This window comes from Danio rerio, chromosome 16 (genome assembly GCF_049306965.1).
Source record: "Danio rerio strain Tuebingen ecotype United States chromosome 16, GRCz12tu, whole genome shotgun sequence".
NCBI classification, from domain to species: Eukaryota; Metazoa; Chordata; class Actinopteri; order Cypriniformes; family Danionidae; genus Danio; species Danio rerio.
The window spans coordinates 35,157,307-35,181,785 of record NC_133191.1 but is presented as its reverse complement, the minus strand read 5'-3'; the positions used below and the strand labels follow the sequence as shown (position 1 = coordinate 35,181,785).

The window sequence follows — 24,479 nt, the reverse complement described above, 5'->3', positions numbered from 1 at the left end:
AACTAATTTAGGATTATTCTCTTTATTTTACAAATGTATAAAATACATATATTAATTATAACATACATTTTCACTATTTGGGAAAAGCTTATTAAGTTTGTTCTTTTCATAGGAAACCAGCCCCCTGTGTTAAACCCTAGTAAGCTCTTGTACATGACTTCAGATCTGACGCTGCTGTCTCAGTACTTTGGGGTTCCAATGTATCGACCATCAAAACTTATCAAGAAAGGTCTCTCACCAAATATTTCTAAAGCATGTTTTTAATTGTCGAGGAAGGGTTTTACCTTATTTAGTCATGTAGGTACAAAATTTAACTTTTTTCTTAAACCAAATCTGCAGTTACTATCATCATTCACCTCAATATTTCCTGGGTGTCCTGGGAGAAAAATGATGGAGCACTGCCTCCATTTTTCTTGTCTGTCTTTCTCTTTGCAATGTTAGACTCTGTGATTCCGATGCGTTTTGTGACCGCTGTAGCAGAGAAGGAAAAAGATGGTGATGATCTGGTGGAGAAGGTGTCTAGGGAGCTCTGGAAACGAATGTGGAGCACTCATCAGGACATAGTCCAGCCTGCCTCACTCACAGAGGTATGCTATACTCAAGATTACAAAATTAAATCAAGATTACAGTAATTAGTATATTCTAAAATATATTTCAGCACTGACATATGCTAAACCTATAACAAAGACAATAAAACAAACTCTTTTGTTCTTTAAAATCCTTTTAATTTTTACAGGTGGGAATAAAGGCTGGTTTCTCAGCCAATGAAGTAGATGATATTCTGATCCTTGCTAAATCTCAGCAAATCAAAGACAGGCTGACAAGTATCACAAATGAAGCTCTGAAATATAAAGTCAGTGGTGTTTGCTTGCATCTCTACACCCTTAGCATAATGTATTTGTGTTAAAAAATAAAACACGCTAACACAATTTTCCCCTCTGTTTGTAGTGCTTTGGTTTACCATTCATTGTGGTTCAGGTTGACGGAAAGGCTGGGGTCTTCTTCGGTTCAGACAGATTTGAGCTTATGGCGTATTTTCTAGGTAAGACTAGAAATTTATACTTTTTAGTAGGAATCTAGAAAATTATTTATGCGCAAGACTCTCCAAGGTTTTAAAATTGGCTAAACCTAATCCTAAATGCAGTTGTTTAGGTTCTTCTCTCAAAGCTGTCATCAATGCTGTGTTTATGGGTGCATGCAAGCACTGTGGAGTGCTTGAAAACAGTATACTGTCACTCAGGGCCCTATGATATACCAAGCAAAATAAGCCGCAAGACGTGTTTCCATGACGTGTTGCTATTTTCAGATCAATGCAACCTTGATTTTCCTGTTTTTAGCCATGTTGTTTAAATAGCAAATCCATTTGCAACACTTTGTGGACTTATGGGTGTTCCGGTCTAGAAAAAAGGTGTGTTAAGGCACATTGTTGACACGTTGCTATTTTGAGGATCTAAAATAGACTGTGCAATAGACCAGCTGAAAGCAGATCTAAAGTCCAGCGCAGAATGCATTAGCTGTAAACCTTGCTTAAACATTGCTTAAAACACACAGGATGTACAGCAAAACACAAATATCTTTACAAATGAAAAAGAATTAAAGGATTAAAACATTACAAAAAAAATAATTTTCTACATAAATACAAAAACCACTGCCTCCCTGCCTTCTTCACCTCAGGGGCTTTTTTCAGTTTATTTGCGACAATTTGCTTTTGCATAATGTTATTATTAGTTGCACTATTATTTATTATATGCATATTTATATTTGTTTTAATAAAAACAAGCTTAGATTTGTCCACCTGTCAGGTTTTGGAATGTAACTCTGTTTTTTGACCACACTTCATTATTATTGTTCACTTATTTGTTTGCTGGAAATTAGAACTGAATTTAGAAATAGTTTTGAAACAAATCTTTGCGCTTAATAAACAAAATAATTATGTAGGCTAATAGATATCTTTGGCGTAGTGTGTATAACACAGTTTCCTTATCCATGAAAGAAAGTGAAAGTATCCTCTCGCTGCAGATGCTGTTTAACTATTTTCTCACTATTGAAGTGTTGAGTTTTTCCACTTACAAAGTCTGTTATGTACTGTATATAGCAAGTGCCCCATGGACCGACGCAACTGACTCCTAAAGGGAATGTGAGATGAGACTTTGATTGGTTTATGCTCAAAACACACCTATAACTCATTTAGAGAATAAGCTCAACCCTGTTAGACCATGCGCTGCGGTGCAGAGCACATTTTTTTCCGTCCTTAAAATAGCAAAAGTTGATTCAGACATGCCCTTAATGCTTTTGTACCGTGCACTTTGTACTTTGCGCCTAGATCATTAAAATACAGCCCTCAGCCTTTTCAAACTTCTTATTGCTCTCAAGCGAAGACTTAAGAACTTCATTTGAGGTATATTAAGGCCTTAATTTACTGAGCACATCTGTGATGTTTTGTCACTTTGAATATCTGGTAGAAGTCTGCTCAAAGCATCGGGATTACATGCACCAGGAAAAATCCTATGTGTTAGTTTGAGTTATTGAGTTATTATTGGGTTATTTGTCAGTGGATTATTTAAGATCGATAATCCCACAATCTCTAGACAAAATCCAAATCAATGGTTGTAATGAAAGTGATGTGGTTCAATCAGAAACAAACTAATGCACACAAGCAGACTTGTGGACCTAATGGACATGTGCACTCGACAGCCTTTGTAAATGTTCATGAGTGCACATTGAAAGATTGCGTGTATATTTAGTCTTACCTCAGATGCAATCCATATCTGTAACATTCAATTGCATCTGAACCAAACAAAAGACCAGCATTCTTCAATATAATTTTGTATAGCATCAAGTACACCTTGTGTACTCCAGATTCTGTAGTGGAAGATTCAAGCAGCACTATATCCTTTGTTTGTAACTAATATTGGTGTCTGATGCTGTCCCAATGTCTATGGGTTAAAATACTGTAATAGATGACAACATCACTAATGAATAATGATGCTTTCTTCACAGAAGAATTCTGGTCAAGCGTACTTATTATATATATTAAAATAATCAAAAACAATGGCTTGCCACCTATCTAATTGATTTCGAAATACACTAAAATGTAATAATTTGTCATGCCAGCCAGAGACAAGCAGGAAATCTCACCAACTGCAGAAACAAGGAAACAGAAGAGTCTTGGAAATCTTACAGATTTGAGCTAGAAATGTATAAAATACATCATCTGTGGATGCAATTTATCTGAATCAACTGGACCATTGGATAAATGAAGTGTGCCATTAGAGATTGAGCCAAAAGCATAGTGCTTTTAATGCACACTAAATCTACATTGCATATGATAAAATACACTTAGGTTGCTATTAATTCAGTTTTTTTGTTTGTTGGTTTTCATTTATTTGTTCAATTATTACTTTTTAATATTTTCCATACCCAGTTTTAAACCATAAATAAAACCATAAACTGTAGGATATTGACATCTTTGGTCAAAGGCTCTAATTGTCCACTCATTTTTTTTTGTCTTTCAGGGGAGAAGTGGTTTGGGCCTCACCCTACCTAGCCCACAGTGTGATGTTGCACCTCCAAACTCCATTTTGAACAACCTCTAAATTTCACTTGCTTTTAAGTCTTAAAAAATTAATGTTTTTGTCCCAAATCAAAAACACAGAGTGTGTTTCATGCACATTAAGTGAGTCAAGAGCCATGGCTGGATATTTGAAGCTTCTAGAGAAAATTGAGGTGCATTGAATTGAGGTAAGGTGCTGAATTATCAGGTTTTTGATGGTGAATTGTTATACTCTCTGGTCAGATTGTGAATTGTAATCCTCTCTGATGGCTAAATGGTTCTTTTAACTAGTCTATGTTAAAATGTGAATGTTAAGTGAGTATAGAGTAGGAGTCCCTAACCTACAGCTCATACGCCACATACGGCCCGTCCTCACATTATGACCGGCATTTTTAACCATGCCAAAGACATTTAAAAATATATATTCATATGTTTTACTCATATCATATATCTATGTGTTAATGAATGTTGGCTTTCAAAACATATTTTGGTAACAGGTTTTGTGAAATTTTGTGTGTGTTAGATATTCGGTGATGCTGGATGAAGTATAAATGAATATTCATGAGTTTTCTGTTTTGTCTTAAAGTGTCTTTGAAATTATTAGTGTGGTCACAATAGCGGTCACAAATAAAAGTTGTTTTTGAATAAGGTAATAGATGTTTTAGCATCATACAATGTTAAGTTTCGTAAAATATTTTTTCATATATGCACAAAATGGTAGAAATTGTGTTGTTGTGGTACGTTTAATAAAGTATTTTATTGAGTACTGAGTTCATTCTCTTCAGATCAGCTTTGAAAAAGGTTGTTTTTAGAGAACAATGAATGAAAATTAAGCTTAGAGTAGAATTGTATATGCATGAATTCATATATTTTATATGGTTTAAATAAGATGTTGATAAGCTCCCTTGAATAAGCTGTCACTAATCTTATTAATACTCACATTTTCTTGAGTGTATTGTTAAAAATCTTATACAAAATAAAGTTTATTTGCAATTAATGACTCGGTGATGATTTTTCATTTCACATCAACAGCTGAAATACGTATTTTATTCTAATAGTAGATGATTTGCAGGTTTTATATGAGCACTAATATTTTTTTTATTAATTATGAAGTGTGTGAATTATGAAAAATGTAAATGATTAACTATTCATAAATTGTAGCCCATAATTATGTGTTTATGCTCATTATGGTTATATTACAGATGTCCAGTTCCAGAAAAGTGGTTGAATTTTTCTACGATGTTGTCTCTCCTTATTCTTGGCTGGCATTTGAGGTCCGTCATTTTATCTTTTTAATTTATTTTTTAATTTTTTGCTTTAAGTGTACCAATATAATTTATTTTCTGTGTTTAGGTGCTGTGTCGCTACAAAAATGTTTGGAACATTGACCTTAAATATAAACCAGCCTTTTTAGGTGGAGTTTTTAAAGGTTCAGGAAATGGATAAAACCATTTTTGCTTTAACATAAATATCCTTCCTTATATCCAAATAAACTAGTTCTTAACACAACAATCAAGTTATAGTGTATTTATTTAAAAATGAGCCTTAAGAGTTGATGGTAATAGAAAATGGATGCAATCTCCTAATTAGAATGCTTTAACCATTCATTCATTCATTTTTTTTTCGGCTTAGTCCCTTTATTAATCTTGGGTCGCCACAGCGGAATGAACCGCCAGCTTTAATAATTAATATGCCACAATTTTACGTGTAATTGTACATCAGATTCCTCTGGCAGCAATTATATTGTAACAGCTACATCATAATTCAGCTGCACATCACCTGTATTTTGCATTTATTAATGAAGAGATGAAAACTTTCAATCAAGTTTTTTTTTTTTTTAGGTAACATTGAACCTGGATCAGTTGATAATAAGCAGCGGTACTTGCTCGCAGATCTGAAACTGATTTCTGAGTACTATGGGGTCCCTCTGAATCCCCCTCCAGTTTTTAACAAAGGTATTTAAATTTGCAGGTTTTTTTTAATGATGATGGTCATGGCCTCAGCTATAATACATATTTTATTTCCTTATATTTTTTTTTTAAATTTTTTCTCTCTCTCCTTCTTTTTTCATCTAAGAAACCTTGCTTGAAATGCGCTTTGTGACTGCTATAGCAGAGAAAAACCAAGAAGAAAATGTGCTATTGGAGAAGGTTTCTAGAGAGCTCTGGAAACGAGCATGGCAAAACAATCTAGACAATACCCAGCCTCCCTCACTCATTGAGGTATACTATACCCAGGATGGAGAAACTAAAACAAACAAACTAATACAAATGACCAAATAGTATTTATTTACATAATGATCTTTCAATTATTACCAGTGTCAGTTAGTTCAGTGTAATTAGCTATTATACTTAAAAACCCTTTTAGCTATTCGACAAAGATTATTAACAACTTTTACTTTTTAAAATGTTTGTATAAATATATGTACTCTTTATTCAAATACAATTCATTTCATTCTTAAAGGATAAAATATAGCCATCACTGAAACAAGACCTAACCAGACACTAGACAGTGTGCATTTTACTATTATTTCCCTTATAGCGAACAAGGCTACTTGCATGAATGAGAATACTTTAAAAGCTAGTTGATGAATCTGTGTCACGTACGAGAGGAGAAACTTGAAATGATTAATACACTACTGTTAATTAGATCTCTTTATAATATCTCTGGGGAAGCTGAGATCATTTACCATGTTATTGGAACAGTAAACTATGAGGACTAAAGTATCTTGGAGTGATTTGAAAGATATGCAAGTAAAGATCCAGGAACAGCTGACTTGTGAGTAATCGCATGTTTGTAAAATTCAACACTAATATTGCAAATGGTACAACGGCCTCATAAACATCTACAGATACTTAAGTACCAGTAAAGCTCAAATAAAATACTCATTCATACAATCATTTATCGGTGATTGCCACAGTGAACCACCAACTATTCCTACATATGTTTTACACAGCGGATACCCTTCCAGCTGCAACCCTGTACTAAAAGACACCCATACACTCTCACATTCACATGCACACACACTATGGTCAATATAGGTAATTTAGTTAATATAGTCCAATTCACCTATATCGCATATCTGTGGACTGGGGGAAACCAATGCATTCTTAGGAAACCCACATGAACACATGGAGAACATGCAAAGTCCACACAGAAATGCCAACTGGCCCAGACAGGACTCGAACCAGCGAACTTCTTGCTGTGAGGCAACAGTGCTAACCACTGAGCCACCGTGCCACCCTCACTCAAATACTCCGTGGCATAATAATCCAATATTCTCCTAAAGTCTCTTTTTAATATGAAAGATAAAATATTGTCAATCTTAATTAATGCCTAAAGCAAACTATTGTAAGACATTATTTGTGTTTCTGCTTTGTGCAGGCAGGATTACAGGCAGGTCTCTCAGCCAATGAGGTGGAAGAATTGCTGACCAATGCCAAATCTCAGCCAATTAAAGACAAGCTGAAGAGTGTCACACAGGAAGCACTGGAGAAAAATGTTAGTGACTTTTTTATGCCAAAGCATCTTTGTGTTGATTTTTTTAAATTGCAGTAAATAATTTTCCTCTTTTTATCAGGCCTTTGGTCTTCCATTCATTGTGTGCCATGTCAATGGGAAGGTTGAGGTTTTCTTTGGTTGTGACAGATTTGAGCTCATAGCTCATCGCATCGGTAACTACAATCTAAGGCTTAACTGTTGATTGGACTACTTTAGAGCTTCAGAATTTATTTGAAGTTACTACAGTTAAATAAAATACAGTGAATGAATCACTCATTTTAACATCTTCAGTTTGATTAACAATAAATTACAGATCTCATGGAAAGCATTTGATTGCTTACATGATTCCTAAACTCATTATGGTACTAATTATCTTTATGTGGAAAGTAGCATTTTTTTCAGTCTAAAAGAAACATTTTTAGTGATGTCGTATTAGCCAGGACAATCTGATCATTACGTCCATTTACTGCTTGTCAATTAAGAAACATGTAGCTTTTGTCATGCATGTGTAATTACGTGTTTATTTACAACTTGCCAACTAACCATCTTGTTTAACTAGTTTAACTGGTTTAATGATCCAACTGGATGATGAATGCTCATCTACTTTATTATATATACTGTACCAAAGCTGGTTTTCCTAATGATTTATTGCACTGTGTCATGAATTAATCTTGAATTCCTAACTAACTGTGGGATTTAAAAACTTAATTTTAGGTTTATTTTCCAATCATTCTTTCTTTTGTCTTTCAGGGGAGAAGTGGGCAGGGCCTTGTCCAATCAAGACCACAATGTGACACTTTCACACGCTCCCTACTGTATGTATTTCTTTACACTATACAGTAACTATAGAAAACTATCATACCCTGTAAGTTCTTTAGGATAAAGTTGAAGAAGGCACTGGTCAGTATTAGGCTACAAAAGCATGTCAAAGGCTGTAAAAGTTATTTGAAATGTGATTTGAGTTCAGGCTGTATGACAAATAAAGTCATTATTTCAAAGAGGTATGATGATTTTTATAGGCACCATATTACGTGATTTGCTACACTAAGCTTATGAACATGATTTTAAATCGAGTTTCACAGGAACCTTTCATTTGCTATATATTATTACTATTATATAATGCTTTTCCGGGATAAGTCAAGTTGCCTGATTAAAACACTAAGATCACAAAATACAAACTATTTTCTTAAGATATATGTTTTGATTGGTGAGAACAAATGCGGTAAATACATTACTTTTTTAGGTGACATTCCTACACTCTCAGAAATAAAGGTACGCAAGCTGTCACTGGGGTTGTACCTTTTCAAAAGGTAAATATTTTTACGTAAAGGGTCCATATTGTTACCTCAAAAGTATTTATTAGTACCTAAAAATTTTAAGAGGAACACTTTTGTACTATTTAGGTACTAATATGTACCTTTGAGGTATTAATATAGACCTTTTAGGTATAAATTTGTACATTTTGCAAAAAGTGCCTCTCCAGTGACAGCTAGCGTACCTTTATTTCTGAGAGTGTAAGAATGTTTAGTATACATCAGTCAGCATTTGAAGTGGAGAACAAGCTTTCATTAAACTTGTCCTAAAACTATTGAACAGTACCCATTCTTATCTTTTTAATCTTAAATATTTGTATAAACATTTTTGATCCACTTTAAATGTTAACTAATGTATATTTCTTGTCATGATGTACACTGCTGCTGATGCACAACCCATGTAAAAATTACCTCAGTCCACAAATCCAAGATTCATCAAAGCATTTTAGTCACAAATCTAAATGAAAGGTAAAACTCGCTTGGCCTCTTTAACTGTGTTTTATGCACACTGATTGAGTCAGCATTCGTGCCAGGAAGTCTGAACCTTCTAGAGAAACTTGAGGAGCTGGATCTTCAGGTTTCAGTTTGGCTAGATTCAGGAAGAAGATGCTTAACACGAGAGTTCTGATTAGTTTAATATACCAAACCAGAGATAAACACAGAGATTAAGCATTAAATCTCTAGATTCACTGCAAAAAGGATAGATTGTGAAACAATAGGCATATATCATACTTTGCAACCCTACAGTAAAGGAGTGTAGTAACAACAACAGAGAGTTCAGATGAGATTGAAGCAAAGGTGAGGAGGGCGGGGCCAAGTAACCAACAAAGGTGTGACCTCGACAAATACAAGCAGACTTGGTGTACCGTTCACCATAAGGAAATTTTATAGCAGCAAGGAAGGTGACTAACAGCGGGATATGTTTGTGCTGTGTTCATTAATGGGATATTATTGCCATCATGGAAAACTTTCTGAATAGAGACAAGGAAAAACTGAACAGCTAAGAACGTCTACAACTGCAGGGATCATCAGGTAAGCCAATAGAGAGCTGCAGATTAAATCCCCACAGTGCTGATGGGTTACGAACATGTGACTTGGCATTCTGCATATGTGGAATTAGCTGATAGATGATTTGATCTTTTTTTGTGGATTAGTTTTTATTATACAGCACACAGACGAGTTAAGGGTGTTAAAACACAATATTAAGTCAATATTGTATTACAATACTGTTTTAAAATTTAATGGGCTATGGTTTTCTTCATGTTTTTCATCTCAGTATAACAAGACTGCACTTATTTGGATATGTATACAGTAATACTTTGAGATTGATATTGCAATTTTAAAAAATAAATGTTTGCAGTTTTATAAATTTAAAAAAATTCATGTCTTTATATGATCACATGATCCTTCAGAAATTATTCTAATGTTTATTTGGTGCTCAACTACCATTTTTCATTATTACTATTTTTCCAGAGATCTTTTTTTAATGACCAGCAGCATTTATCCATTTATACAAATACCCAGTTATTAAATACACTTCCTAAGTAAAGATTAGTTTATTTGTGTTTCCCTGTGCATCTTTGTGCATGTGACGTGTCATAGTGTAGTCTTTGAGAATAGAAAAAAATGCAGACTAACAGGTTAAGCATCAAAATTCAATAAAAAAGCAGTTCCGTGTTTGTGTCAAAGGCAGAGCTTAAAGTCTGCCCTCAATTTACATTCTGAAGACACATTTAGCCACACTTATGGAACTGTAAAAAAAACAAGCAGCATCTCACAGAGCCGTGATAACACACAAACACAACCTGGCAAATCTACTGTCTGACATTTAGAAAGATTGGGTGTGTTCAGCTGTTTGCTCACAAAGGAGGTCTTCTCATATTGCACGCACAGTGTGTATTTGAGAATATAAGACACTATTGTCAGCTGCAGATCAACCTTTTTTACTTACATGTACAGTAAATATGTACATGCATATATTTCCTAGTATTTATCCCTTATTCTGTCAGTGGTCCTTACAGAAAACAAACTCTTTTAATTCTTCCCCTTATACTGTCTGTGATCATTACAGGGGGGAAAACTGGGTCAAACTTTATTTGAATGGTTTGTTTGTTGAATTTAAGTTACATTGCATCTACATGCCAACTAATTCTCAATAGAGTATAAGTAAACTGTTAGGTTGGGGTTAGGGTGTAAGTTGACGTGTGCTTGCAAAGTTTCTTATAGTCAGTTAAATGTCTGTTGAAGGAGCAGTATCGACAGATATTAAGCAGACAGTATACTAATACTCAAATGGACCATTAAAATAAAGTGTTGCCAAAATCAGTAATTTTTTCTCCTTACTCTGACCGTGATCCTTACAGAAAAAAAAAAAAAACTCTCTGGAAAGGACACTGATAGTGAAAGATCTGTGAAGTCTCAGCTGCCAAATTCTTTTCATGTTGATAACAAAGATCATGTTTCACTGACCCTGAATCCAACTCATAATATTTCATACTGACATTGTGAGAGGTTTATTTTAGCTTCAGTGATCTCTGCATCTGGAAATCCACTTATACTTTGGTCAACAAATAATAAGTAGATCATTAAAAAACACCTCCAACCTTTTAAATTCCCTTTTGGTATCCGTGCAGGATGGCGGCCTCTTCCAGCGCTGCATCTTCTGAATGTGAGCCTGGAGATGCGCTGTGTGGTAAGTAGATCATGTCTGTGAGATTAAATAAAGGAATCATGACCATCCCTCAACTACATTATCAAAGTTGTCATTTGAAATGTCCCTTTTACTCCTTGACCCCAGAAATTCGTGTGTATGAACAAGAGGTGATAATCGTACCGGTGATCTTCTTCATGATGTTCTTGATCACGCTGCTATTCATTATGCTGCTGAGGTTCTGTCCAGAGAAGGTGGAACGCCTGCAACCTGCTTCCAGTCGAGTATCCAGGACTAGGAGAAACTTGCAGGGCATTGATGGTCAGTATATAAAAGGAGTATAAAATTCATTCATTTTCTTTTCGGCATAGTCCCTTTATTAATCAGGGGTTGCCACAGCAGAATGAACCGCCAACTTATCCAGCAAATGTTTTACACAGCAGATGCCTTTCCAGCTGCAACCCATCACTGGAAAACATCCACACACATTCATTCACACACATACACTACAGACAATTTAGCTTACCCAATTCATCTATACTGCATGTGTTGTGCAGTGGGGGAAAACCGGAGCACCCGAAGGAATCCCACGCCAACACGGGGGGAACATGCAAACTCAGAAGTATAATAATGAAATGTTATTTTGCTCATTTATTTATTGGTGTCCTTCAGAAGTTATAGGACTGTAAGTAAGTGTAACCCAATCCCTTACAGACAGGGGCATCATAAGTGGGTGGAAAAGGATGACTGAGTGCCAAGGGACCTGGCATGTAAGGGGCCCTTGGCTGGCTGCTCTCTAAGATTCTAAAATATTACTCTTGTGGCATTAAGTGTATAGCAGCATGAGCTCCATGCAATAATCTGATCCCATCTATTTTAACAAGCTTCAGGAGTGCTGTGGAGACCTCTGATAAAAAAGGCACTAAGCCGAAGGAAAATGAATGAATGAATGAACATTGTATTTATTCATACGTAAACAAAAATGCATGTTACTGTTACACATATTTTGCACATTTTATAATAAAATGAAAAGTTGATCATAAAAAATAAACATTTCTTAAAATAATAGTGGTATTTGCTTTAGTGCTAATGCAAACTAATATATTTCATTTGTCAAAGATGTAATATTTGATGCATCATGTAAACATAGATGACATTGGATGGATATTATATTCAATATTAAGCAACCTGTTTTGCTCTTTTCATATTTATAATTCATCATGTGCCACCTAATCAGTCTCTCGCCCTCTTTCTTGCTCTGTCTTTGCAGCTCCTCTGGGTCTGAATGCTCTGGAAGGGGAGCCCATAGCACTGGACACAACTACTTACATGACATTCAACCCTACAATGCCAGCCAGGCTCGATCATGACAACAATGTTGCCTTTACTGATGGCATGTTTGGCGCCACAGCTTCAGCCTTTGCAAAGCCACGAGAACTTCCACGCCAGCGACTGCCGGAGAACTTTAACGGAGTCGCTCCTCTCCCAGCTTCATACTCACTGAAGTCAGACAGCCCCATCTCCCTCTATAGGGCTCGTATGGAAAACAGAAATGTGGTGCTTCGTGTGCTTAAAGGTGCCCAGGAGGTTTTTTAACTTGCACTTAATGTCTGATTGAGATCTTGAATTCCAGGTACACTGACCCTCTTTTAAATCTCATCCTCAGATTCAGCCAGTAATCAGGAAAGTCAGTCATTCTTGGGATTTGCGGCCTTCCTGTCCCAGTTAGGGCCTCATCCCTTCTTACCAGAGCTGCTGGGAGTGATATCCTTGCGGGCTCCTCTCATTACTGTTATTGAGGAGATGGAGAACAGAGATCTGCTTGGATTCCTGTGGAGATGTAGACAGGTAAAAGATTTGACTATACGTTTCATTGCAGCGTTTTTTTTAAGCTGAAGAAAATTATATGATTATATGACAACAGTGTACACACCTTTTTGGTTCTGAAAAGCAAATGCAGCTTTATAAGCATTTTTTTTGGACAGTCTTGTATTGTATATTTATTTACTTTTTTATATACTGCTTTTTTCTAGTTTTACTTACAGATGGAGTAGACTTATGTGGTCAATACCACCCTTGTTCACAAGGATACATAAAATTACAAACAAAATGCTGCATTATGCTAGCCAAGCCAGTAGCTATTGCTGTTTTGGTTGTCATGTCATGTAGCCATAGAATGTTTGAGCATGCCTACACCAACCTCTGACTGATTTCACATTTTGTATTTGGTTTATGTTCATTTTTACTTAGATTTTATTACTTTACATTACAACAACAACAGTTTTGCACTACGAAACTCATTTTCTGTTTTCCAAAGCACTGATGGTGTGTAACTAATGTCAGAGTTGTCTTTTTTTGACATGTGAATATGCCCTTAAACAGTTGATTTGGTCAATGAGAACAACATGCTTAATTTGAATTAGAACATCCAAAATAGCAATAAACAGATCTAAAAATTTAAACTAACACATTATTGATTAATGGCAACAAATTCTTAATTTGTGCTCACAATCTTCTTTATGTCATGTGTTGTAAACTTATCTTTTAAAAAAGGCAACACTTTATTTTGGTGGTTCATTTGAGAATTAGTTTACTGTATGCTTAATATGTTGATATTGATCCTTCAACAGACATTTAACTGACTATAAGAAACTTGCAAGAACATGTCAACTTATACTAACCCTAACCTAAGAGTCTACTCATAATCTAATAAGAATTAGTTGGCATGTAAATGTAACTTAAATTCAACAAACCGACCATCAAAATGAAGTGTGATCTTTTAAAATGCTTTCTCAAATATGTCTTAAATTGTTGAGCTCAAACTTTGCATGTCTAAATAAACTTGGTACTCTCTTGCTAATTCATTTGCCATTTGATACGGCGAGTACTGTTCTTGTTTATTTCCAATGTTAACTTTGGCTTTAGCTGTTGTTTATGCTTGATGGCCGTGTAAAATATGTGTTTTGAAGTATAGTCAATTCATATTCAAACATTCATAATCATAGTAGACTGAGCACTTGAGAAAATAATTGTGTATAATGCTCAATAGTTTTTAAAAATGTTCAACTGTTTGTAAGAAAAAGCAAGTAAATCACTTGATCAACCATGATATCTTGAAAAGAAAAACATAAGTATCTTCTTGTAAAATGTACAAGTAATATTTTATTAACCATTCTTTTCAAACAGGATAATGTTGGACCAGATGGCATGTGTCAGATGACAGAGAAAAAAATCTTCAACATGGCCTCCCATGTGGCCTCAGCACTGGTAAGCTGACCACTGGTTTACCACCACTTTCTTTAAGCCAAATCTATGCTTTTTAACTGGTAGTATAAACACAGAAGCCCTTTAACCCTTGTTCAAATTTACAACCCTTTTGTTATGTTTGGGGCTGTTTTGCCCCATTGACACCATATAATCATGCATTCTTGATTGTGGGATCTTGTTTCTTTTGAGAAATGTGTAATTTATATACTGTTGATCATGAGTTGGCAGCATTAACTCTTTAGATAAAAAAAAAAGTTTTTGGCTTTTATATGGAGTTCAGAAATATGTAGATAAGTGCACAAAGGTCTCTCTCACATACACACTATACACCAAATAGAAGGCATAAACTAAGCACTGCAAATGACGATCAATAGTAAAAATGAAAACTTTTAACTCTTCCAAACAGGGAAAACCAGCAACACTCATGAATGCATGATTATATGGGTTGCATCTCTTCGCGATCAAAATAATTTAATTCTAAGTCAATTAAGTCAATGAAGCAAAATCAGCCTCGAACATAACAAAGAGTAGTCCATTTGCTTAGAAAGTACTCTTACATTTGTTTTAAAAAATTTTTTTGAAAAACATTTTCCCAAAATATGAGTCAAAATAAAATTTGTCACCAAAAATCATTCCATTTGCTGAAACAGTGAAAGTTGTGGCCAAATTTAGACTCAAAATCACTCCAGAGTGGTTGAAAACACCCCCAACAGCACACAAGGGTTAAAAAAGTGTAGTTCTACATGGTGTCGTTTGCCATTTGCTATCATTGTTCAGTTTCAGGGCTTCATATATTCTCACCTTTCATTCTCCTTTCCCTGTAGGACTTTCTCCATGGCAAAGATCTTCACCACTGCAACTTAAAGGCTCGAAATGTGTTGGTCAGCAGGATTTGTACTGCAAAACTCTGGGGTTTGGACGACTTGTACACGAGGACATCAGGAAGTGGTAATTACAGTGAAGATCCTGGAAGAAAAAAGTGGCAAGCTCCTGAGCTACTGGCCAAGAGACCTTCTACTCCAAAAAGTGATATGTAAGTTAAGCACACAATATCTATTATGAGGAAAACTTTGTGAAGTTTACACGTGGTTATGATTGATCATGGCTGGTCCCACATAAGCCAACACATGATTCACTAATCAGATTATTCCTAGCTCATTATAAATAACCAAAGTTTCTTACTTCAGTTATCTTCGCCTTGAAGAATCACCTTTCCACCCTTACTCCTCCACCTTTCCCTTGTAGAACGGCACGACGCCCCAGTGGTTAGCATTGTTGCCTCACAGCACACAGTTCAAGTTCTCAACAGACCAGTTGACATTTACATGTTCTCCCCATGCTTGTGTAGGTTTCCCCCATATTCTCTGGTTTCCTTCTACAGCCTGAAGACATGCGCTATAGGTGAACTGGCCATTTTAAATTGGCACTAAAGTTGAGCTCTTAACTAGTAGTATATATCTAAATAGCAATTCCTATTTGTCATTAGCTCCAAAAAGGGGGGAAGTTCTCGAGACCTACCTGAGCTTAAACAAACTCTCCTCTCCACCTGCAAATGGGAGGGAGCCCTGGGCTCCAGGGTCCTATGAGCTCAGGACTCTTTCCAGGACAGCATGCCAAACATGCTTTTAATCAATCATCAGCTAAAGGTGGACTCTTGAATTACATTTTCATCACAAATATCTGTATTTCTCGCTCTTCTTTGTAGTTGGTCCTTTGGGCTGCTGCTGTATGAAATGGTGACACTTGGTGAGTTTAGTATTTTTTTTAGAATTTTTTCACAATGATTAACAAATTTAACTTTGTTTCACATTTTTGTATATTCTATTTTTTAAACCTATTTCAGGTGAAGTTCCTTTTGCCGAAATCCCTGTTAAAGATCTTCTACAGCATCATCAGAGGGTGAAACCAATAAGAAAACCAAACAACTGCTCAAACTCACTGTAAATTCATTGTTACAACCTTTTTTTCAGAAATTATTATATAAAAAAGTATTTGTAGTATTTTTATTTACTTGTTGCCACTGCTTTTTTTTTTCTAGTTACTCAATTATCAAATCCTGCTGTCATTGGAAAGAGCAAGACCGGCCCTCATTGGCTGAAGTCAGGCGTAAACTCCAATCAGGAGAGAAGAGTGCCAGTGACAGCAGTGTTCTCCGTGTGCCCGAGCCAATCAATATTCAACAGTATCTGAAGGAGGCTGGATATGGAGAATCCAACAGCTACACTGTTTTTTAAAAAGGATAGCAGTCGTGAAGTAAAAGTTGTTGTGAGGCTGCTACATGATATATGAATATATGCTCTTGTTGAAATGTTCTGTTCACATTAATACACAATGTGTTTAATAGCTGACATTGTGTTGAAAAATTACATTGCAAGATGCTGTTCACAGAATCAGAGGGTTGCACCAAAACACATATTAAGCACCTCCTGATAAGTACACAGTCCTTGTATGAATTTGTTTAAAGCAAATGTTTGGTTAATGGCTCGTACGACTTTATGGAAAATGAATGGGAAAATAATTCTGGAACCGGCGCTGCTGAAAAACTGGATGGACGCTGTTTATGAAAACTCTCTTTTGTCCTTGTGGCTTTAAGCTGTGGATTTCCAGTGCCCTCTAAAGAGTCCTGACCAGCCACACTTATATTTAAAAAAATAACATATGAAATGCAAATTTTAAAGTGTTTACAGATATTCTTTCTTTAAAATGCATTGAAATTGCAATGTTGCCAAATCCAGTGATTTTATTTATATGATAAAATTTTTATTGTAATGTAAAATTTAACTTAAAACTTTGGAAAATAAAAGATTTTTGAAGTAAAATTGAGATCCATTTTTGACCATTTCAGCATTATTTAATAAACACATGGCTGATATTTCTGGTTATATGAACAAAATTAAATAAAATAATTCTGTTTAAACCTTGGATATTTTAAGCAAAATCACAAAAACAAATAAATAACAGGGTCCAATCATAGTTAAATAATTCAATTCTAGTTTTCTTACATTTAAGACATAATTGCTGTTGGGTAAGTTCCTTCAAAATGGTTCATGATTACTAATTACATCATTAAAATTGTATTTAAATTACATTTTAAATGACTTTGTCAGAAAACTTTTAATTACCTAAATTGGAGTCAAACAGGACTGTTTACTTTTGTTTAAATAAAAACTTTTCAAGAGTTCACACTTAGCTGATGATTATAAAGTGTGTTTGGCGAGAAAGAGCCCTGAGCTCAAAATATAAATTCGTTCTGGCTATTTTCCGGAAAGAGAAGTTGTAAGATTACCGGTAATTTGCCGGAATGCTGCGCTGTGTGAATGCAGAGGGAAGATTGGCGGATGGAGCGCGTGCACGTCTAGAACGTGCTGACGTGAGACGTCTACTTTAGCCAATCAGAACAGTCAGAAGCATTCACATCCGCACGGTTTATGAGAATAAAAGCCTTTGAATATCAAAATATTTGAGGAATTTCCCCCTCAGAAAGAGTTTGTGCCCCCCCAGTTTTTATAAAGGATTGTTCACTCAAACTGAAAATTCTTTCTGTCAATAATTATTAACACCCCTGCCGTTCCAACCTTCAGAACACACATTTAAATATTTAAAAATATATGAAATAGCAATTGAATTATGAGAATGGCTATATCATGATGAACAGTGCTTTATAATAACAAAAATAATTCCTTACATTTCTATAGCACTTTTCTTGGCACTCAAAGCGCTTTACACATAGGGGGAATCTTCTCATCTACTTTTTCTCTTTTTTTAATGCTAGAAAGAACATTACAAAGACATAATATGAACAAAGAGACAAAGAGGGTTACATAAATAGATTTCCAGCAAATTAAACAAGTTTAAATGATTTACACCAAGAAAGCGTTTTAAATGCAGTGTAATTGTTAGAGTCTTTTAAAGAGTTCACATAAATTTCAAAATCCTTTCTGAAAATAAAAAAGTAAGGGTGTTTCCTTGAAAATTTACATTTATGGATGTAAAATTTTGTTTAAAAAAGCAATAAATCAATAATAAATTTACAATGAGAAGGATCTACACTCAGAGAGTAACCAAAGAATACATTTTTTGGGGAAATACAGAAGTTTGAAAATAAGAATTTTTTAATGAAATTGGAAAAGTCAACCCAAAACACTTTACAGTTCTCGCTATCCTGACAATTCTGACGGGCGAGTGCGAGTAAAAGGCCATTTGTCTCGTTTTACGCTTGAACAACTAAATGAATGCCAAAGTTTATTTAACTGAATGTATTTTAATTACATTACAACATGAATGCTGTAAAAGGAACCGTATACAATGGAAAAAACTCACAATAACCGGTCACCGGAAGTTTATAAGTATATGGGAACAACACTAGCTCGGCATATACTTAATTATATTCATCTGTATCCATATTCTACTGCATCCCAGAATATTACACAGCACCAAAAATGTAAAAAAAAATATATTGAATATATTTAATATATTTTTGTGTACGGCAGACGGCAACTGGCCGTGACTCAGATTCCTGAGTCTATGTGCTCCAATCAGATGAGCCCTCTTAAGTGCTCGCCATGACAACGAGACAGCAGTGACGTGCCTTGTAAAAATTTGCATCTGCGCTCCTATAAAGCTCGTGTGCTCTCTATCAGCGTTGTCAGTTTGCTCGGTGTAGCTGTTTGTACTTGACCAAGGTGAGTTCTATACCGACGGTAGGAGTGGAGCCACGCCAATCTCACGAAGTCCGCTTCGTGAAGCTTCACTCGGGCCCGTCTGTGCTGTAGTTCCTTGTGGTTTGCGTACATAAACGTAACATCGCAAAGGAATATTACATGTTTGTTGCTCGATGCAATGTGCCGCCGAGCAACATCTATTGAATACTGGCACGGCCTGGCACCCGGTCTTCTCGTGCACTCCCTGGGACGAGGCGGCCTTTGAGCCCTAGGCAGGGGAAAAAACAACCCCCGAGGATCCTCAGGGAAACACGGGGGGCCGGTAGTGGGACCTCGCTGCGAGGGTTATGGTGGGTGGGAGTAGCGAGGCCCACTCAGCGTCTATTTTAAACTTTAGTTTCAAACTTTAGTTTACTATAGTTTGAAATAGACACCATGGTAACTGTTATGATTTAACTTTATGCAAAGAGCTTAGAATGACCAAGAGCAATAGCCCCGGATTCCGCCATTTTGAAGTAAAAGCGATCGGCCGTCCATTGGATCTCATTGCTGTCGCGATGGAAAGCAGCTGCTTTGTTTTTATTTATTTATTCAAAAAGCGCGTTATTGTTTCCCAAATTGTAGAGTGTCACCTCTTGGTGATTCTATGCTCTTTGCTCTTTTTCTGACTGTTGTAATGTTTTGCTTTGTGTTTCAGCTAAGCTGTTGAGCAAAGAAGGACTATTGAAGTCAACGGTTGAAGACAACCGCGGGTTATATTCACGAACGCGCGTTATAATGTTTCCGGGTTGTTTTCTGAAAGTTTGTCTTGTTTGCATGTCAAACTAAATAAACTATACTCTTTCTAAACACCTGTCTCGTGTTTTATTTGTCCTCTACAGCAATGCACTGTCATGTAAGTCTGTTGAATGCATTTGTATGCAACATGGTTTGACAATACAGTAGTCTAACAAATAAATGGTTGTTATAAATGTACCTTGATTAGTCAACATTTGGTGTAGGTAATAAAAAGTTAATCAAAGATGTCCTAAGACATAAGGGTTATGTTATGGTTGTTTCATAACTATATTATTATTCTGTATGTTTAAAACCAGCAAATTATACTATATATTTAACATGTCATGAACTTTGTTATTTTAAAATTTGCTTAATAAAATGTCCTAAGACAAGAATGGGTGTTGTTTTGGTTTTATGTCAACCTACAGTAGGATTTAGGTTGACTACAGCAGGTATAGGCCACACACATCATAGGGAGTTTTTTTAATGACCCAAATCAAGTAAAACATCTCTTACTCAAGTACTTTTAGCATGCAAAAGTCAAATTTAAGTATATAAAATACAGTTTCCAACAACAACATTTTGAAAAAAGACCAGTGTGGTGGTGAGGAAAAAGTAATATCAAGTTATATATATTTATAAAAGAAGTTGAACAAGTTGTCATAATATTTAGTCATTAGATTATGTGACCGCTAGATGGCGGTCAATTAAAAGGAGCGTTCATTTCAAAGGAGCGCTACCCTGTACTAAAATGGCGGCTCTATTGACACATTCCTTCCAATAGACAACATCAGGGTAAGCGAAGGGGGGCATTGCCTCTTCAGAAAGAGTTTGTGCCCCTCAGTTTTAGTGCCCCAAGTAGCAGCTCCAGCTCTAGCGATGAAGAAATGATTATTGTTCACCAGTGCAATAAGAAGCTCCACGTTCATATTGCCTCTGGGCATCTTCTTCATTGTGTGCTTGCATTGACAGTTTTGCATTTGAGTGCCTCCAAGTGCTGTTTACTGTAACTTCAGCAGCTCTGTGCACATGAACAAAAGGGACAATCTGATTGGTGGAGAAGGTTTTGACGCGGCACTTCAAAACAAAAAAACGAGCATGAGGTGTTGTTTTAAAAAATGACGCTTTTGCACCTGGCGTTTTGCGCGTTGGTGTGCACGATCACATTGACGCCCTTTATTTAGTCACAAGGCATTAAACGTAGACGGAAAACATGAGCAAAAAAATGTCTTGGTGTGCACAGGCCTTAACAATCTGCCTATGTTGTCACTTTGGATTAGTCAATTTACTTATGTTGCATGTTTTTGGACTGTGGAAGGAAACCGAGGAACCCAGGTAAACCAACACAAGCACAGGTAAAACATGCAGACTCTGCAAAGAAACGCAGACTGGCCCGGTAAGGACTCGACCCAGTGACATTCATACTGTGTGCTGCCCTGGAAAAGGGGGGAGGAGTGAGGGTGAAAAAGGGGATTCTTCAAGACAAAGATGACTAAGGTAAGAAACTCTGGTGATCTATAGCGAGTTATGAATTATCTAATTGGCGCATCATGTGTTAGCTGATGTGGGACCAGCTGTGATCAATCATGAGCACGTGATCCTTTCAAAATTAGTTTATAAACAAACTTCACTTAAATTCTACACAATATATGTATAAAACCTTTTTTTTCAAACATACAAACATTTCTAAAACATTTCATTGTGTGTTAAGCATGTACAGTTCTTGGACAAATAAAGTAATTTTTATTTGAGGTAACATTAACACAAACTGCTTCTCTGTATTTTTACATTACATTGTTATGAACTCATTTCTCAATTTTTTTACGCTCTTTAGTGTACAGTAGTCAACATTTGAAGTGGATCTTTACCTTTTATCTAAGTTGTCCTAAAACTACTGAACAACACCCATTCCTGTCCTAGGACAATTTTGAAAAACACATGATTCACTTTGAATGTTGACTACTGTATATATGCAATTGTCTTGCTTGCAAAATGTTCTTTACTTGTAAAATATAATCATACTGTAAATTATTATATATCACTTTGAATTCATTTATACAGAACTGTTGAAAGAGTATGTTACAAGTATAAAAAATGAGAAATATCCCTTTACTTTTTCAGTGGGAAAGTGATTTAATCACAGTAACTATTTACATCGTAACTAACCCCACCTGGACACAATATAATCGCATAATCCTGGACAAGTCATATTCTGAGCTAATGCTGTGGCAGTTATGGAAGAGCGGAGCATAAGACTGATTCCTGAAAGACCAGTGACAGATAAGTCTTCACATTGATCCCGTGGGCCAGCCTGATCACCCACCTGTGACATACTCACATATGCAGACTGTCCACAATGAACGTCCAGTGCTTTCCAGCCACAGGCGCCTAGACTGTAGCTCTGCACAAGAAGTTTGGCCAGAGGAGAAAGGGTCATGCTCAACTCCGCCTAGTTTCTCTCAATGTTTTTTTCCCTTCACTTTCATCAATTGGTGAAGTTTTGTTCATCGCCACTGTCGCCACTGGCTTGCTTGGTTTGGGACTTGTGAAGCTGCGCATTTGGACTTTCAGCAGGACAAATTAAACCACACTGAACTGAACTTCAGCTCTGAAAACTGGACCGACAGTTTTCATTTACTAGAACTTCTATGTTAAGCTGCTTAGACACAATCTACATTGTAAAAGCGCTATAGAAATAAAGATGAATTGAATTGGATATTAGCAGTCATTTGATGTATTTTGATCCACCAATGAAATCGCTTCGTATCCAAGAAACATGATGCTTCCTTTCTGGTTAGATCAATATGTTTCAGTTGAGTGAATGATCAATTTGATTAAATCCAAGTCGACCTATGGGAAGAGGCGACGTAGGTGGGTGGAAAAGGGTGACTGAGTGCATAGGGTCCTGGCATGTGACAGCCCTTGGCCCTTGGCAAAGATCCTGAAATATTGTTGTGACATGTGAATAGCGATGTGCAATAATCTGATACCATCTTCAGGAATAGACTGATGCACATGTCTACATCAACCCCTACTGTAAAAAATCAACACCTTCTCATATAGGCACAGTCTGCATGCACACTCGAATGATTATATTGGATGCATAGGATTGAAATATTTTGTGATTTACATTACATTTCTTTTTGGCTCAGCAGAGCAGAAAGGTGTGTTTATTGATGGATTGTTTTAACATCTGCATAGTTGTCAGTTTAAAACCCTTACTTAAAGGGCACCTATGATGAAAATCTTGTTGGACAGAACTGTGTGTATGTACAGTGTCTCCATAATTATATTGGAGTGATAGAAACACAAGTCTTTTATTTTAATTTCATGACGTTAAAATAGGAGTTTTTTTTTTTTTTTTGAGGAGTGATTTTGATTTCAGACTGTAAAAGATATGGACGTTGTATCAGTGATGTCACCCATAGGTTTCTGAAGAGCGCAAATGAAGCAACAAGCTGGCATGGCCAACTGTTGCCATTTTGTTTGCGCAGCATTGCATCCACTGGTGGTGACCAAATAAGGGCAAAGAGGCAAAGCGTCAGCGGAGCTACAGACGCCTGCTAGTATTTTGCTTAAACTGGCTTTTCTTTGGGAGAAACGCTTAATTCTTCATTACCTGGGACTCATTTGTGTTCTGACCACATGTACTTGGTAGTCTTTTAAAAACACAGTTGTAATACATTGAGTCACTAAGCATTGTTCCTATGATATTTTTCTACAGGAGGAAAATGTGAATTTTTTCTAAATACTTCAAATATAGTCCGTATTAGTAAACGCTAGGCTATTTATGAAATCCAGTCATAACACTATATTACAACATTTCAGATGACTGTTTTATAGCCTACAGCAAATCAGTCTGTCAGATTCTGGAGTGCGTTACAGCTCTAAAGAAAAATATAAATGATAAATGATCTTAAATGAAGCAAATACATTTATAGAGATTGTATATGAGTGTATAATTTCACTCAGCTGGGAAATGAGCACAATTAAGTGCACACAGCATGCCATATATCCTGATAATTGTGGGAAATAATTCCAAAAGGCAATTGACTGTGTACGTACACAAAACCACAATGTATATGCCAAGTTGAGCGGCTATTTAGCCGAATCAGCTGAGGTGACAAGACAGCGAGCAGCCAGATCTAGCTGTCACTCGTGGCCACGCACTTAATTATGCAGACTTAATAAAAAAAGAAATGGATGAGTTTATAAAAAATTCACCCCCTCACAGTTGTCATGAAGAGTAATACTAGTTTTATGAACCAAAACCATTTTTACCAGGCTTTAAACATGTTTTTATCAGCTGTAAAATTGGCCAATTTACCATTGCAGTCAGAAAACATCTAGAGTTTTAGTTACTTCTGCATTGGTTTCCCGAGGGAGAGTGGGAAGTTGCCGCTTGGGCCCACTGCAGAGTGCCTACCAAATTATTGACGGACCCATTGTTACTATAATTCAATTCACATTAATAACATGTATACACATCACCACAGAGCAATTTGGCAAACAAGTTTAAAACAGAATTGTATTAAAGACCGCTATAATTACCATGGCCGCATGGTGTCGGTAAACACGAATGTGTGTGTGTGTGCGTGCGTGTGTATATTCCAAACGGCATTTGTGTTCAGAAAGACTTGAATGAACTTCACCACAAATACAAGAAATAAACTTACTTGGTTTTTTGGACTAATGAGCTCGTCCGTTTCTGTCTATGTCACTGTGTTGTTTATCTGACGTAAGGCACGATGAGAAGC

At 36.1% G+C, this 24,479-nt stretch overlaps 3 protein-coding genes and 1 long non-coding RNA gene across 15 annotated transcripts in view; 3 read left to right on the top strand and 1 right to left on the bottom strand.

The window, feature by feature from the left end:
- Positions 1–4,556, top strand: part of gstk1 (glutathione S-transferase kappa 1) — a 32,263-nt gene extending 27,707 nt beyond the window's left edge. For all 10 annotated transcript variants that reach the window (XM_068213942.2, XM_068213941.2, XM_073924880.1 and 7 more), the window contains 5 exons: positions 113–229; positions 442–587; positions 737–853; positions 949–1,042; positions 3,516–4,556. In XM_068213942.2, coding sequence (XP_068070043.2) covers positions 113–229; positions 442–587; positions 737–853; positions 949–1,042; positions 3,516–3,547 — 506 coding nt within the window. In that variant the 3' untranslated portion in view covers positions 3,548–4,556. The remainder of the gene's footprint in view (positions 1–112; positions 230–441; positions 588–736; positions 854–948; positions 1,043–3,515) is intronic.
- On the bottom strand, positions 11–24,479 carry LOC141378227 (uncharacterized). The gene is made up of 5 exons (XR_012392208.1): positions 24,399–24,479; positions 15,086–15,250; positions 11,201–12,847; positions 10,971–11,074; positions 11–529 (listed from the first exon to the last, which is right to left on the bottom strand). It is a non-coding gene; the product is annotated as an uncharacterized lncRNA (long non-coding RNA).
- Positions 4,708–8,050, top strand: LOC141378226 (glutathione S-transferase kappa 1-like). Of its 3 annotated transcripts, none has more exons than XM_073926184.1 (7): positions 4,708–4,827; positions 4,907–4,972; positions 5,379–5,508; positions 5,630–5,775; positions 6,938–7,054; positions 7,134–7,227; positions 7,805–8,050. In XM_073926184.1, exons 1-7 carry the CDS (start codon positions 4,732–4,734, stop codon positions 7,846–7,848), a joined length of 693 nt encoding a protein of 230 aa, XP_073782285.1. In that variant the 5' UTR covers positions 4,708–4,731; the 3' UTR covers positions 7,849–8,050. The 3 variants fall into 3 exon arrangements, with proteins under 3 accessions (XP_073782285.1, XP_073782284.1, XP_073782283.1); XM_073926183.1 differs by having other exon boundaries at positions 4,907–4,994; positions 5,401–5,508; XM_073926182.1 differs by lacking the exon at positions 4,907–4,972 and having other exon boundaries at positions 4,764–4,827; positions 5,395–5,508.
- Positions 9,225–17,103, top strand: styk1b (serine/threonine/tyrosine kinase 1b). The gene is given in 10 exon segments (NM_001305565.1): positions 9,225–9,399; positions 11,001–11,059; positions 11,165–11,338; positions 12,288–12,593; positions 12,684–12,865; positions 14,204–14,284; positions 15,109–15,317; positions 15,990–16,030; positions 16,128–16,224; positions 16,323–17,103. Coding segments are annotated over 9 exon segments (1,344 nt in total). The 5' UTR covers positions 9,225–9,399; position 11,001; the 3' UTR covers positions 16,519–17,103.

What these genes read in the sequence shown, in the direction of transcription:
- LOC141378226 (XM_073926184.1), top strand. Translation starts at nt 4,732, where the DNA reads ATGCTCATTATGGTTATATTACAGATGTCCAGTTCCAGAAAAGTGGTT. An exon ending in AGGAAGCACTGGAGAAAAAT is followed by an intron (nt 7,055 to 7,133) that starts GTTAGTGACTTT and finishes TCTTTTTATCAG; the next exon opens with GCCTTTGGTCTTCCATTCAT. An exon ending in GCTCATAGCTCATCGCATCG is followed by an intron (nt 7,228 to 7,804) that starts GTAACTACAATC and finishes TTTGTCTTTCAG; the next exon opens with GGGAGAAGTGGGCAGGGCCT.